Raw genomic sequence first — 17366 nt, forward strand, 5'->3', positions numbered from 1 at the left:
AACTTGTTTTTATTCTTGTGTTCCCTATTAGCATGGAGATTTGGAATAGAATGGCTGTAAGCTCAAAAAGTTTGTTATTATTTTTGTTATTTTATCTCAAGTTTGATTTCACAAGGGAAGAAAAAAAAGACACTGTGTGTAAAGAACTAAGGTAAAATTATTATTTTTATGCTGACACTTTTCTCTGAGGCTATAAACTATTTTAGGCACTAAATCTGCCTGACTTCATAAACACTGCCCAAACTCCAGAATATAAATATGTATTAATATATCAAATATTCAACAGCCAGCAGTGTGGAGCATGTTGTATGGGGAAGTCTTTCTCTGTAGCTAATATATACACTATTTTTCACATGTACAGATAAACAAAACTAATATGTTTGTCCACAGTAAGACATTAAGAAAACCTAGTTTTGAAGATATTAATTTTCATTTTAAATGGTATGTAAGTACAATTTATAAAAGCAATAACTTAATGGCTTAACACGTGACTTCAATTTTGAAAACTTTTCCATCTCAAGGAAAAAAAAAGAAACTCTAGAAACTGAATTTCAAATTACAAACTGTAAAAATACAAAGATGTTTTATACATAGACATACACTCTTTCTTCCATAGACTATTTTATTTCATTTTTTATGATGTAGATATTTTCTTAATAAATTCATATCAAACTGAAATTTAAGTCTGCACAAGACTTCTGTTATAGCCCTATTACCAACAAGATAGTATCTCAAAGGCAAACTTACAATTGATCAGAAATATTACGCATACACGAAATACCCATCGTTTTCTGTTCGATGTATGCAGAATTTGCATTTTAATTATTCTGTTTATTTGTACCACCTGATGCATCCAATCAGCTGAAATGCTACAAACTGTAGAGTAAGAGTCTTACTCTACAGAGCATACAAAAAGAAAAAAAAGGTTAAAAAAAAAAATCTTTGTTATTATTATCCTTTCCAGACAGGACAGAATTTTGAAGATGCTATTTCTACAGTCAGTCATACAAGAAGATTCTTTATCTCTCTGACCTTATTACAATACAGCAGAACTGAGCGCTTATGTATGCACTTACATAAGTACCATATATGTATATATATGCTATAGTGACAGTACACATGGACCTAAATATAAACCATAGGAATACTCTTACCCAAATAAAGGTGCTACATTTTCCAGCCTAAGAAATCATATATAGTTGCTTGACGTTATCTCAGATTTCTGCCATTGGCACTAAAATTTGGTAGCCTGGTGTTTATTTTGGAAGGAGAATTTTACTAAAAGGTGGAGCACCTTAGAAAAATGAAGAACAAAACTAATGTTCTCTCATTTTATATAAAAACGTATCATATAGATCATTTCTGTATGAACTTAGCATATCTATTTTCTACACACTGTATTTTAAACAATAATTTTTCAATAATATTTTTTTTTGCTTTTTCATTGTGACATATTACAGTGACATTAAATATCTTATTTCACTCTATTAATACATAAAACACATAATAAATTCCTTTCATGTAGTCTTAGTGAGATATATATATATTTGTACATATATATATAAGAAGATAGAACAGGAGGTAGAGACAGTTTGTTATATACAAAGTCTGTTCTAATCACACTGTCTATAATTTAGAATACCTACACCTATATGTGTATATTTTTGATAAACTATTCTAATTTAAAAAGATTAACAGATTAGCATGAAATTTAAAATTGCTTGATTGAAATTTGACAAGGGGACATTATTACAGAGCAAAGCTGCCTTCAGGTGACTCAGATCATTGATGAGATATGATGAGAACATTTGAGTTTAGAGGCCTGTGAGTCCATCCTGGCAGTGCTGTACTGTTTCTCTATATTTTGGGCAAATTTAGAAGTCGTCAGGAGCTCTCTTTCTTTTATAACACATACCAGCCTCTACTTTAGAAGGCAAAGACATGCAAAAGACAAGAATTTTCTGACTTACTACTTAGATCTGTAGCAAATCACATTCTACAACTTTTAGCAAATTGCTTGAAATGGGTGGAATTAATTACTTCATGTATTCTTAAATTTCTTTCTATAAAAAGCACAGATATAAGAATATTTCCACTTTTTCTCACAGTTTCAATCACTAGTACTGAAAAAAATGCAAATTATTCTGACTAGTGAATCAATACCAACTTCCCCAAAGAGAGACAAATGAAGCAGCTAGAGATGATCCTAGGGGAGGTAGAGAAGACATGAGAGCTTGCTTCAATGTGATGGTATTTGTTCCTTCTGCAAATATAATGCTTATGGCTTTATTTCGTGTTTTGAGGAAACCCTGCTGTGACAGGAAACCTAGAAAACTAGACAAACTGCTACATTTATGTTGCATCTCTAGCTCCTGGGGTGAGCTTCTTAATCACTCAGGTCCACTACTGAATTTGTATATTATACTCAAATGGCATTTTAATTCTACTAGTTATAAAACCATATTGATTAACAGAATGAAAAAGAAAAATATTTTGGTTGTTTTCATGGTGATCTTTAGACAATAATTATCTTAAATAAATTTGATTTTTAATGCAATTTTGCATTTTGCTAGAAAGGTCTTGATATTAAAAATGCTGCAAATACTGCAACAGTCTTACCTATTAATACTCTTTCTTGTCTTTTATTTTTTGTTTCTATTTTTATTTTTTTAGTGGGAAAAATAAGGTAGAGAAGGACTTAAAACTGCTTTCTGAAGGCTGTGAAAATGAACATAGGCTGGGATTTAAGATTTGGATATGTACATGAGAAGAGCATGTATCACACAGTGCTCAGCTATCCTCCATGGTCTGGTCCCTGCGGATCATTCATGTGAAGGGAATGCACATCTTTTTACCACTCCAAAGTGACACTTTGAGTGAGAATAAATGCAAGAGAACCTTAATTGTGCTTGAAGCTGTCCTAAAACTGAACCCTTGTTTTGACAAAAGAAATGTATGGTTTGTCTCTAAGACACTCAGCTAAAGTGCAGGTTTGTTAACACAGTGACTTCTTTTGTTTTATTTTTATTCATTTACTCCTAAGTTCTGTGTATCCTCCTATGAAGAAATACTTCTAAGTGCTAGGAGGAAGGTCAAATACTGCAAATATTCACAATAGATGTAATCTGTCATGGGGCAGAAATCACAGAATGGTTTGGGTTGAAAGGGACCTTGAAGATCATTCAGTTCCAACCCTCCTGCCATGGACAGGGACACCTTCCACTAGATCAGCTTGCTCAGACTCCCACTCAGCCCAGCCTTAAACACTTCCAGGGATGGGGCATCCACAGTTTCTCTGAGCAACCTGTTCTAATATCTCACCATCTTTTAGAAATCTGAAAGAGTCCTAGAGATCACTGAAATCCCCACAATAGAATGCACAAAGAATTTAATTTATGTGCAAATCTTGTGTTGGCTTAATTTTTGTTTGATAATTTTTTTCCCTTGTACTAGTACACTAATGAGAGTAATTATAATATCCTCTAAATTTGCTTACATTAAACCCACCAAAACCATGTTGTTATTATTATTATTAGCATACCATTGTATCTTAACACAGACACCGGACTTAGAGAGTTTTTTAAAAATTACATAGTGGTTTGTATATATACATAAAGTTTTTATATGAACAATCCACTCTACAATTCACTGTTACTTTGCTTTTTTTAGGTCACATCAGGAAAAAAAAAAAAAAAAAAAAAGTCAAGATGGATTTGTCCATGGTTTGGGTCTTTTTCATTAAACTGCTGATAAAAAGAAGTGGGAATTTTGAATCCTAATTGGCAAAGTGATTAGAAGAAAAAAAATCATTAAAAGTTCTCTGATCTGAAAAGAAGACAAGTTTTCTAAGAAGTCTGCAGACTTCAAAGGGAAACCTGATCCAAGTGTGCACCATATTTTAAATTGAGACAACTTCAAACTGGGGATCGTGTATATAGAGAAAGTGACAGAAAGACAAATCTGTTACTTAGGTCTTACTTTGTTAAAATTTACGCACACGAAATTTTCTGATCTATTGGAGAACCTGCTGCTAAGATCCCAGGGATTCTACATCCATACAGTTGTATGCTCCTCTAGCTAGAGAGACCACTGTAAGCCTCTCTAGAACTCGGGGAACATGGTCAGTTTGCACTAGTGACTTGTTGGCATGGAGATGAATGAGCCCCTGCCATGGAGGGGCAGCCTTCAGGATGACAGATTGCAGAGGGCAGAGCAAAGGGTGGTGGAAAGGACAAGATGGTCAGGTAGCCAAGCCATACTCTAGGGCCTCCCAGCAGAAGGAAGACTGTGCAAGAATTTGCTTTGAGAGGAAGATCAAGGCAGGAGTTTGTGTCCCTGGCAAAGTTCAGGAGAGCTTGGACATGAGAATGTACGCCAGTGTAGAAGTCAATCCTAGCACTTCCCTTTCTCTGAATTAGGAGCTCAGCAGGACCCCAGCTTGGGGCAATAGAAGTTTGCCCCAGCAGGAAGAAGGGACAACGCCAAAGGTCCCAATGTTTCATGTCTCTCAGACCAGAGCTTCCCACTGGGAAAGTAGAGATCTGAACATAGAGCCATTGGGGCCACAATTTTCCACAGTTGTTGTGGTCCCAATCTTCCTGAGTGTGAAATGCAGCACATCTCTGCACCTCTGCAAGCCACTATGGCCAGTGTCACAAGTGATCATTAAACACAAAAACCAGCTAGGAGTGATGGCTGATTATATTTGTATTTTAGTTGCTAACTCTTCCTGAAGCTAAGGCCCTACTACTTTTGCTGCTTCTGCTAGCACTGCTAGCTGGAGCACAGCTAACAACATTAATTCCATGCCACTACAGGATCTTCAGCATCCTGAATACTCAGTGGTAATCCCATTTCCTCATACAAACATAGTTTCAATTTCTAAACTGCATCACAATAAAGGTGCTCCGTATGATTCTTAGAAATGGGAAACTAAGAGTATTTTTACACGTTACCATACTACCAACTATGCATTCAAAATTTCAGAGGTGCAATCCACTCATGAATTACGATATTCAGACCAATACGAGTGTTTGTCTTGCCATACCAAGGGGCAGGGAACAGCTCACGTCTGCAGCTGCCCTTTCTGGCTGCTATACTGAACTGCTCCCAAAACAACCATCTCTGGGGCTGAGACAGACTTCTCTTGACCCCACCTGGTGCTGCTATTTTGAAGTTCTTATCACTACAGTTCTCCTCTAATTTGAAATGGCACGACTCAACATCACTAGTGGAAGTTATTTAGCTACTCAACACTGTAACACAAATGTCTCTACCTGCACCTCTCACAGCAAGAGATGAGAAACAGGTATTTCAGAACATGATTCATCTAGTTTGTTTTAGACACCTACTTCAGGATGCAACAAACCTTACCCAGGAAGGCAATATATCTCTCCTATAACTCTGAAGGGACTCCATGAGATTATCTCAGATATAAACATCAACATATGGTCAGATTAATTCCACCCCCTCAAGTCTTCTGGCTTTTGACTTAGGTATTTTCTTTTAAGTCACTGGCAAAACATTAATTATAGAAGTACAGGATATGGACTTAAATGATATATGTACAAACCCAGGAAATACTTATCATAGGCTGACTTGAAGGAGAGACTTAAACCTTAAAAAAACCCAAAACACAACAACCAAACAAAAATTACCTTACACAAAAAATATAGTTCTTTCAACTTATCTGTTTGCTATTTTTGGTGTTTTTTTTGTTTATATTTTTTTAATTCTGCTTTTATCTTTTTTCACAGCCTAAGGTTTTAGCTGTAATGTTTCCAGCTATTGGTGTTACCTGTTAAGCACTTTCTGGAACCTAAACAGTTAGGAAGAAGTCCAAATACAGATTAAAACCATTTTGGCCTCAAGAACATACGGTTTGGACATGTTGAAGTGAAGAATTGTCAGGAAAAGAACAAATTACAGACTGCAGAATGCTAATATTGTAGAAAATCTTTCATAAGTTAATTATATACTATTCTTAAAATTCAGATTTAGTATTATCTTATATTTTAGGGTTATCTACATATTTCTACTTTTTCAGTATCCACTACATTTCTGCTTAATAAACAAATATGTAATAAAATATGTAATTACTGTAAAATTCTTGTCTTGTTCTCTCAGGAAACCATGACAACATCCATATTAATTGGCAACATGATTTTTCAGATTCTGTTTTGCCCCCAAAAAGACAGGGGAAATGAGATGGCAATGCAATAATAATATTCTACAGAGCATCTTTGGTATTTCCTAAATCTGCAGTCTTGAAGAAAAAGTCTCCATTACGTGGCCCTAGCAACAGATAGAGACTTGAGGAACCCTGGATCACATGGGAGTTGGAATGCTAAGCCTGATGCCTGCTTTAAATGACTGAAATGTAACTTTCTGTCTAAAGGAAGAACTTTCAGTTGAAGGCTAATGTTTCTTTCCTAAATTACTGCTACTAGGAGACCAGACTGAAAAGAAAAATAATTTCAAGCCATTCATTCATTAGCTGATTTTTTATACGTTAAAAAAAATAAACAGTTTTTTACTTATTTAATACGTCAAAATTAATTATTGCTAATTTAATAAGCAATAACAAAAAAAATTATTTTTAATTCAACATGTTTGAGATATGGCTTTTTACAAGCTCTCCATAGCAAATAATCTTTCAAGAACTTAAAATTCAATCTCTGGTGTGAAATCTCATCGCTCATAAGGCAGTTCCTCTATTATTAGCACTACTATTAGTTTGTATCATACATTTTAAAGAAATTTTGCCTTTTGGTAAGCTGATGGCAAGCACTTATAAAATGCATAGATGATAAGAATAAAAAGCACTGCAATATGTATTTTTTTTTTCTTTTTTCCCCATTCTCTAAAACTTTCTGAAACATGTAAGAATTACAGGAAGGTGTCTACTCAAAATCTGCTAAGCTTCTTCCTAAAAGGAAGAAAGATTAAGGTAGGGGTGTTTGTTTTTTGTATATGTAGTTTTTGCATGTGAGATGTTCTGGGGTCATAAAAACAATCCTGAAGAGGCTGGCCCACATTTTATGTTTGGACTCACTTAAAATAAATCTATTTGTCTGGATTAAAATGGCTTCCCAATGCTCTTTTCTCATATACTGCAGGGCGAAAATGAGAAAGACAGTAAGAGAAAACAAAGCCAAAAAACTCCAACACTGTTAGTTTCAACTTATGAACAACTTCAACAAACATTTTTCAAGTAAATTTCATATTTTTTACCTAAATTTCTCCATGTAAACTCTGTTCTCCTAGAATACTAATATGAGGGTGTGATTAAATGAATCAATTTTGGTAGATAAACTTGACTTCACTGTTGCATGAACAGTTGTTTGAGACATCTTTAAAATTAAAGAAAAAAAAAAAAAAAAAAAAAAAAAAAAAGACAGGTTTTTTTTTCAGTGATTGTAGGTGCAAATGCTGCCAAAATTGTCTGCAAGGACCCATGCTGCCTTTCAGCTAGATGTTTCCTTGGCAGCAAAGTCGATGTAACAGACAATGTGAACTTTCCTCATTTATTTCCATGAGAAGTCAGCCAGATCCGCTTTAACACTTTTCATTAGCAGTTTAAGATAGGCTGGCTGATCACAGACTGAGGCAGATGGCAAATGCAAGCAAGCAAGTTCTGCTGGCCCTGGTATGTGGGAAATAACCTCCAGCTGCAGTTTGAATGGATAGCTGAGTTTGCAACTTCCCAAACTACTCCACAAAGTATTGCAGTGATCTGTGTTTACCTACGCCATGGTGGAGGCAATATGCAATTTGGTGACTCGAGCTGTGATGCCTTTTTGGTTTGCAACCTCCATCAGGACAGGAGTTACACTTTAAATATCACCTTGCTTCTAGAGACATGAAAAGCATGATCAAAGATGTGCATCTTAGTCTACAATCCCTAATATGCTTTAATTAAGAATATCACAAAGTCAATTCTCTTAATATATTCCTCAGCCTCTCTTTCACTTTGCGTAATAGGGCATATAGAAATGTTGGGCCAAGGAAGCCGAGAGTAAGATATTACACACTGAGAGCCCCTGGGATGTATTAAAAGCATCTAGTCAAACACACATCTAGAACATGGGGCTGGATTCATCCACAGGACTGCTTTCACTGACTGCCAGTTTTAAACAGATTTCCCTTTTAACAACATGCAAATAAAGTGCTTTCCTCAAAGCAAAAGGGTGTTCCATGAAAGCAAAATCCTCCCCAAAAATTATAAAACTGAGGTCAGTACTTTGCCAACAGTTAACATTTCCCATTATCTGGCTTCCAGCCAGTAGACAGATCCCCTTCTATCTGCATAGTTCTATGTCCAGTGACTGAGTCCTTACAAGCAGCCAGGGCCATTTATGATTTTTTTTATCATTTCCCATCTCTTTGATAGCTGAAAGGGATCTTTCTGTTCTCCGGTGCAGCTCTGCATACCATGACAATATTTTTAAGGATACAATTCACGCACCAGACACTGGATATTGGAGAGTTAAGACTTTAGGTATGATCTTGGAGGGACTGGATATAGGGCAGGTACACATCAGCAAGTATAATCCAGGAAGGTTTGGAAAGTTTGAGGACAGAAGATGTTCTACCAGCACAAAAACTACTTACTGAAAAGGGAAATACTGGTTTCTTTTTAAATACTGAAAACGCTGTGGTTTAGTGACAGAAAGCATTATTTGTGTTAATTGATTCCTGAATTAAATTGGATTTCAGGGAAAATGATGGAATTGAAAGAATCAATCCTTATTCAATATGCCTGCAACTTGCAAAGCTCTTTGAAATATTATCCTGGCATCTCCATCACTGTGTAATATTATAAGTGCAATAGTTGGGTTTTGTCATCTTTCATAATATTGCTGATTCTCTCATTTTGCACTCAAATAGTTTCAATTTAAAATGGAAGTTCCACTTCCTTAACCTTATAATTATATACAAACAAGGCTGCAATTCAATAGTCTCAGTCTCTTTATCCTGTAAACAAGATATGACAGAGGCCCATAAAATATGAATGGAATAGATAAAATTATTAGAAAATTACCTCCTTACAATACAAGCATCCATCTGTCTAAAAAAACCCAGAAAGAAATAGTATCTCACATCTGCTTAAACTACAGGACATATTGTCACAGGATGTTTTGGATACCAAATGCTTACTTGAGTTCAAAAGGAGATTACACCGATTAATGAAAGGAAATCCCTCATAGGCTACTAAACACAAAAATATGGCCTCTGCCTCAGAAATTCAATGAGCCACAGATTACTGGAAGCTAAGAGGGAATATGCTGGGGTTTTACTGCCATATGTTTACCCTGCTCTTATTCTTTTCTTTAGGTATCTGTTAATAGCTATTAACCGGAGATAGGAAATTTTGTAGGATAACCTTTGATCTGAACCTGCTATTGCAATTCTTTGTTTACAAGCATATGCTCAAGTACTACAAAATAAAAATTCAAATAAGGTATTAATCTTTTCCATAATTATCCTAGTGTAGAACTAGAAAATAAGCATGTGAAAACTGGAAGGTCACACTGCTTGGTTATAGATCAAATTTGATGTTGATAATTGCTTATTAAAAAACACACATAATCAATTAGGAGCACTATGCTTTATTAAATTAAAACCATGTTAACATTGTAATACAGAGCTTCCTTTGATCTGAAATGCTTGGCTTCCTTTACACCAAGCCACAGCATGAGCACTGTTCAAGACACAGAGCTCCCTTAGGAGACAGTTTTCACAACTCCACTGGTTCACATTTCCAGCAGCATATATCTCCTGCACTGTGTCAACCACGCTGGCAGCCAAAAGAAATTTACTACAAGTTGATCTATGCAGTTCAGAGATCAGGATTTTCATAAATTTTTCTTGGCTGCCAGCACAGTGCCCGCAGCAGAATACACACACTAACTGGAGTCCAAGTACATTACACAAGACACTGTATTTGCATCAGGTCCAAGAAGCTTTTACTTGGCAACCTACAAACAGCATGGTGCAAAGTGACAGGTCTCTTTGATTGTTTTCTTGTTATTGCCTGCAAACGTGAATAATTTTTGAATGCTGGAGAGTTAACAAAAAGATAAACAAAACTGAATTATTGAATTTAATTTTCCCAAAGCTGGAGCTTTATGTATACACAAGTTACAAATATCCCACATGTATGTAAGTACTCTGCAGTAATATTCTCCTTACATGTCCTTGTATACTAAAACCATCTATTACTTCTGTAAAAGAGTCCCCCTTGTTATTATTTCTAATATGTTCTTTGATGGAAGAACTATTTTCTGCAGCATTTCAGTATGGTACACTATCTACCTTGGTACATTTGCTACACAGATAAAAAAGAATGTATTTTAGTTTGACTTCTATTTCTCTTGCTGATATGAAGGTAACAGTATCAAATTAACACTACTGATCTATTGTGTTTATCTACCCTTAGTTTTTGCCAAATATTTTCTGCTGCTGGAAGACACAGTTCGGTGCTCACATTTTATCCAGTAATTGGTACATTACATATCATGTCTAATGTGCTTGAAAACTAAGCTCCCAAGAAATCCTTGTTTTCCCCAAGCAGTTCTTCTAAATCTTGCCCTTTTTTAAAAAGCTGCACTTGTGCAAGTAGGTCAATCTTAAATTAATCTAGTTAAAAGTAGTGCACTCTCAATTTAAACTGGTTTAACACTCCCTTAAATAGGTTTAGATGCATTCAGTAACTTCCCAGAAAAAAATAACTGATTTAAAAAAGGTTTGAACTTACTTCAGTACATGTAGACAGACAAATGTAAAATCAATTTTGATAAACCAGTGCAATAAGGCTCATAAGATGCCCCTTTCAGTTTTGGTACAGAAAAACAGGACATAAGACAGGATTTTTCTTCAAGTTACTAGGAAATGTACAGAAACAGTACCTATCCCAGATTCTCCCTGGCACTGACTTTGAATTTCATAATTTGAAATATTGCCATTGAAGAAAATACTTTGAAAAAGATTTTTGTTGAGGGTTTTGACAGTACAATATCTGCAAAGTACTGCCACTCCTAGGAAGAAGTCATTGTCCTTTTCTGGATCTAGATACATCATTCATTGTCCATAAATTTTTAATTTAAAAACAGTAAGTGGATATATATCACCTAAATGGATTGTAGTCATGGGAACAAGGAAATTTCTTCCTAGTCTCAAGACTGGTATATTAATGTCTTCCTCTTTCTTTTTCTTCTTCACGTTTTTTTGGTTTTTTTTTTTTTTTTTTTTTTTTTTTTTTTTTTTTTTGTTTGTTTGTTTGTTTTGTTTTTGTTTTTGTTTTTGTTTTTGTTTTTGGTTGTGTTTTTGGTTGTGGTTTTTTTTTTTTTTTTACATTTCTTAACTTCAAAAAAATAAGGGCTTAAATTTTTTCTTGAAAAGTGGTGATTTTTCAGATATCTACTTATGCAACATGATTTCCATCTACTGTTTACTCTTTTACTTCTTTTACATCTTATGTGTAATATTGTACACTTTTTTCCCATACACATATTTTCTTGTAAAATCCTATCCATTTTGATTTGCTGTTCCTGCATAGTGTTTCTTCTTTTGCTGCATTTGCCAAGCACTGCCAGAATAACCTGAGTTTTATTTGAGACTGCCTAGGAGCACAAAATACTTTGTAAGGTGCATGAAGAAACCATCCTGTTCCAAATAATTAAAAAAACACTAAGGCTCTTATCTCACCTGAAGTCTAGATAGGTAGATCATAAAGGAAATAGAGTCTACTCTAAGTGAAACTGCCTACTCCCACGGGAACTTAAAAAGTAGTTGTGCTCAATGGGAAACTAGAAGATGAGAGCTGACTGAAGGAACACTACAGTCACTTCATACACTTCATATAAAGTATTGAAAAAATAGCATTCCCTTTCCTTATTAAAAAAAACCAAGTGCATCGTATTTTATCCTCTGGTATCTCTCTCATTCCCTGGCAAAAGAAATTCTGTCCTTGTTTCCACTGCATCCCTGTGACGCTATTGTCCTCCTTTCTGACAATATTTCTAGGATCACCTGCAGCACCATGGATGGAAATTCAGAGAAAAGAACTCCCCAGCTCAGCTGGAGTTGAGGTACCAGCTGTACTCTGCTTACAGGGTATTATGAAAGCAAAGAAATATATCCTTGTATTAAGTCTTCAAATGTAAAATTGTATGACAGAAGGTTTTTTCCTGAGCAACGGGCCTATTAGTCTTTACTCCTACAAAAGCCTCATTCACTCTTCAGGATGAGGGAGGAGTCAAAGCAGATCTCTTCACAGAACATGATTGATAAGATAACATACCATTGAATAGAGAACAAAGGAAAGCAGCAATGCTCTGTGCAGATGATGTACTTCTATTGCAACTGTCCTTGGAGTCTAGAGCATTATTAAACCAGAGAAAAATACAAGAAAATCGACCAAACATAAGAAAAAAACCCCCACCAAATCAACCAAAAACTTGAAGAATGAAGACACTGCAATTAAGTAGTCAGAATAAATTGCTGTAGTAATTAACTATACTCAGAATACTGATTTCATATGATTCCTTATTTGAAATGAAAATTACTTTTAAAAGAACAACAGTTTATGAAAGCATTTCATTAAGTTGCCTGTCTTTTCTGAGTTAGATGGCTTACAAACTGTTTTCATTAGAACAGTACAAGGTGAAGAATGAAGCTAGGACTCTTCAAAAGGACCTTATTTTTGCATTCTTGCTGCTAAGTAAACAAGTTGCTCTGTGTTTTTGAATCTCTCTAGGATACTGAAATAGGAATCAGAGAAAATCAGCCCCTTAGGGTGAGAGTTAGCTTAAAAATAAAAGAAAAATCATCAAATCTTTTTCCCATTCTACTGGATTTAAAATAATGCTACAAGAAGGTGACTATTGGACTATTGGAGCAATGAATCTTAAAATTGACACTCGCCTGGGAAAAATGACTCATATAGAAGATCACATATATATTTTTCAACATTCTGCTATTCAGTGTTCTGAGACTCAGCTCAAAATAATAGGAAGCCTAAGAGAGCTGTAAGTCTTTCTTGCTTGTCAATCCCAAATGGCACACTCGTCTTCTTTTTCTCCCTGGAAATTTTCCCCAGGCACAGAAAAAACCAAACCAAAACCGAAAAACTCCCCCCAAAAAAATAACAATGAAAACAAAACAAACAAAACCAAAACCAAGCAAACTGCCCACAAACAGACAAAAAACAACAACAACAAAAATCCAAAACAAATCAAAACAAAAAAAACCCTTAAAAAACCCCAAAACCTGCATGATTCTCCAGGATTCCTAAACACAAGCTAATCAGTAAGGCAATAAGGAAAACTTGATCTACCTGATAGCTAAAAGTCACCCATCAGACAAACAAGTGCCGTGCATTTTCAGATGAAATGCACATATATTGGTGTTTCTAGGGTTACAGTGACAGGGGAGTTTCTGTGGACAACTACGACCTATGATCCATGGTTCCCACCATTTCAAGAATGAAACTAAAAGATGCCAAAATTCTTCAGAGAACTCGCATCAGTAAGATATTTTTACTAATTATCATGCATTTTCAAAAAATCCTTCATTTTTAAACTGCAAATATTCCATTTTATCAGGAATATGTGTCCCTCGAAAGGGACACATCTGAGCACACCAAAGTACATAAGTTATTAAATTTGCAGAAAAAATTCAATGATAATTCTTAAACTTTGGTGATATAGATAGCAAACCTTTTTATTATAAAAGTTCAAGGTTCTAACATACATAAAAGCACTTTTAGAGATAGCATCAATTTACTTTCCCTTGATTTTTTTCACCAAAATATATTAAAATTCATTTATACAAGCAATAGCTTTTGGAAGCTGCCCCGCAAAACTCAACCTCAAAAGGCATATAAAGAAATGAGTGCTATTTTGCACTTTGAAAATTGTTTAAGTTAAAGAGACAGCCAGAAGTTCATTCACTTTCATACAAGGTGTGGAACTACTCCAAAAGAGTTATTCCAAATAAACTAACCTTCTGACTTCAATGTACAAATTCCTGCAGATTTTCCTGAGTTCTTGAAGCAATAAATCCAAAACCACTGAACGTTATGTGGAGCGTTGTTATGTGCAACCAACATAAGAAACCAGACAAGTAAAATCACCTTTCATTTACCCTCACAATGCTGTGACTGACTGTGTACCTGAACTGCACAAACACAGGACTCCCACCAGTGCTCCTTTGATCTAAACATGTGAGGAGGGCAAATGTGAGCTGTGAAATACCACACTTTTTGCTCCAGTAGGAATCTAGGGTTTGTTTCAAAAGGAAGAAGTGTCTTGAATCCACTGCACAGCTGAAGGCTTTCACAGTGCCATACACAGCTCTTGCTTCAAGTGACTCTGGCACAGCAGAAAATGGCACCAATGGAGTAGTCACAAATTTATATTTATACTCCTAAAATACTAAATTAAGGTTTTGTTGCAGACTCCAGGCTACAAATACTGCTACATAAAAAGCTCTGAATTTTACTTGGAGGATCTCAGGTGAGAAAACTAAGAAAAGGAATTAGATAAAGCCTTTCATCATTCACAAATTCAGTGTAACACTGGAATACAACAGTTCTGCACTTCTTGTCATATCTATCATTTTTTGTATGCCAGAAGCATCCTATTTGTGCATCTGTGAATCTTCTTCGGTGTATCATTGTTTGTTGAAGAGATGTCTCAAACTTCATGGAACTGGCTTAGGGAGATCTACCATGACAACTGAAGCTGCTTGGAAACAAAACCTGTCACAGCATCAAACACAGAATATGTCTACAGAAAATTTCTTCTTTGATACTGTTTAGCGGAGATAAAAAGTTAGACTTAGCTTTTAATTAGCATCCCCAGATAATGGCAGTAATTTAGTCACATCACCGTAGAGTATGGCAATGGCCAGATTTTAGTTGTGAAGAATAAAGGGTATATTTAGTCTTTGGTAAATTTTAGGAGTGTCAATTGCACTATGCAGTCATTTATTTGACTATGGGGATGTACTACTTAAGTAAATTTGACATGTTAACATCAACAACTCCAAAAGACATTAAAAACTTTTTGGTAAACACCAATTGTGCACTTGCAATGGCATCTTTAAGATTTGCCTTTAAATGCTGCCACTGCATCATCACAGATACAAACTGAAGACTAGGTTTTATGTACATTGGTATCCACAGAATTGGTGGGTAGCTGGAGTAGCTATTAATCTCTCTTATATCACTGCTAAAGAACATTCTACATATTCCCTAAACTTAAACAAGTTTGACAGATAAAAAAATGCAAAACTAAAACAGTTTGGGCAAATATTCAACAGTACAATGTTTGAATGATCATGAAGTTTCCTAATAAGAATTCAATGTTTTGCATGCAAAACATGCTTTCATACTGTATTACATTCTGACAGATACTTTTCTGCCTTGGATTCAAAGACACTGATTAACTGAATATATTTCTAAAGTAATGTTAACCAAAGAAAGAAAAACATGTGACTTTAGCAACAGGGGAATATGGAAATAGTTCTGTTAGCTGAAAATTCATGTCACTTATCTACTTTTTTTAAAATTAAATCTTCTCTTACCATCATGGTTGGGATTTCCCAAAGTCCACGGCTCATCTGAGTCAAAATGAGTGTCTCCCCCAATTCCTGGGCCAGGAAAATATGCATGAGCTAAAAATCCTCCCTCCCCATCAAAGGGAGAACTGTCTCCATGAAAACCTGATGCAAAAATTATAGTAATATCCACGTCTCTCTTGCCATTTTCCAATTCAATATAAGGAACTTCTTCAAATGTTAGAGGAGTTACATTCTGCCACACATCGAAGGCACGGCGAATGGCTTTACGAGTTTCAGCATCACCTACTTTTGGAGTGACGTTCTTTATGCTGAAAGAAACAGAAAAACATTACATAGATTAAATTAAACAGAGTGGTAAGTTACACTTTTAATAACCATTTTCCTCTAATTATTATAAGCTCTGTGCTTTTAATAAAATATGCCAGTCTAGTATTAAATACTTCTAGTATTAAAAACAAGCTGGTGCAAAATTATGGTGTTGATCTGTACAGCCCTTTAAGCTAGAACTTATTATGTTAGCTAGCTTACTCCCAGCAGTGCAAAAAATCTTATATTTGGAAGATTAAAAATATATTAAAATGAAAAATTCTTAACAGTGGGATAACCAGATTAATCAACCACTGACTGTTTACCTCCTGGACCACAATTAGAATCCATCACAGCTAAAGAATGTCATGTCCTTTCTGATCAAAAGAAAAATGTTTTTAATTAAATGAAACTTTTACTTATTAGTGAGTTCATTAACAAAAGCAGAACTCCATACTGTGACCACCAACGACTATCCACAAAGGCTTGTTGTATTTGCAACTGGATAAATTCCTTATCCAAAACAAAGACTTTTGACTTCAGTACAGGTTAAGTTGTCCTTTCATGATCTGTTTACATCTGTAAATCTTGCATAAAACTAAAGAATCCATCAGAGAAATCATTTTATAGAAGACTATCATGTGCTAACTCAAGAACACGCATTTAAACAGAAATTTCACTCTCCACTGCTTCTTCAAGTGACATACACGTAGTTAGTAAATTAAAGTGAAATCATCTTTTAAAAAAATCTTTATTTTCATTATTGAATTCAAGAAAAGAATGACAATAATCAATTTCAGACCTACCCAATTTTCTGCAATTATTTCCACTTGATTCATATGGGTAGCAAAAACTTTATTAGGTTTGTGTCTGCTCTGAAACTGCTGCAATCAGATTGCCTTTGTTCATTTGACATGTGCTTGACTGAATGTCCAGCACAAATTTTAGAAATTGCATAGTTCTAGAGTACTTGTAATATTTTTGTCAGTTTACACAGCAAGGCACATTAGAGAACAAATATACTCTCATGAATAAGCCTCAGATGATTGATTGTACATTAAATGTGCTTGATTATATGGTGTTTATGTTTATATAAATAAAACCAAATCTTTCAAGTGTAATTTTATAGATTTTACTTCATACATGCATTTTGTTCATAGCTTCACATAAAAAGCATAAAGTTACCTGTTTGGATTTCCACTCAAAAAGATTTTATTGTACTGAGTCCAATAGCGCTGTCTAACAAAAGCATTATGTTTTAGCTGGTATGTAGTTTCCAAAGACATATCAACAAAAGTTATAAAATAATACATTGCAGAGAATCCACTGCTTTCCTTGATCTTTTATTCCAAAGGTGAATTAACCAATCAATTCATACTTGTGCCTATTCTATTATTTGCCTGGCTTGTATTATTGGCTCTTATTGTGCCTTTCTCTCTCACATACATAAGCTTCAAAATTTTTCACCCATA

General features: G+C 34.9%; 1 protein-coding gene across 1 annotated transcript in view; it reads right to left on the reverse strand.

The window, feature by feature from the left end:
• MMP16 (matrix metallopeptidase 16) overlaps positions 1-17366 on the reverse strand; it is a 78661-nt gene that overhangs the window by 47546 nt on the left and 13749 nt on the right. Inside the window, exon 3 of the mRNA XM_066333116.1 lies at positions 15592-15896. Coding sequence (XP_066189213.1) covers positions 15592-15896 — 305 coding nt within the window. The remainder of the gene's footprint in view (positions 1-15591; positions 15897-17366) is intronic.

The sequence above is a fragment of the Sylvia atricapilla genome, chromosome 1 (assembly GCF_009819655.1).
Source record: "Sylvia atricapilla isolate bSylAtr1 chromosome 1, bSylAtr1.pri, whole genome shotgun sequence".
NCBI lineage: Eukaryota > Metazoa > Chordata > Aves > Passeriformes > Sylviidae > Sylvia > Sylvia atricapilla.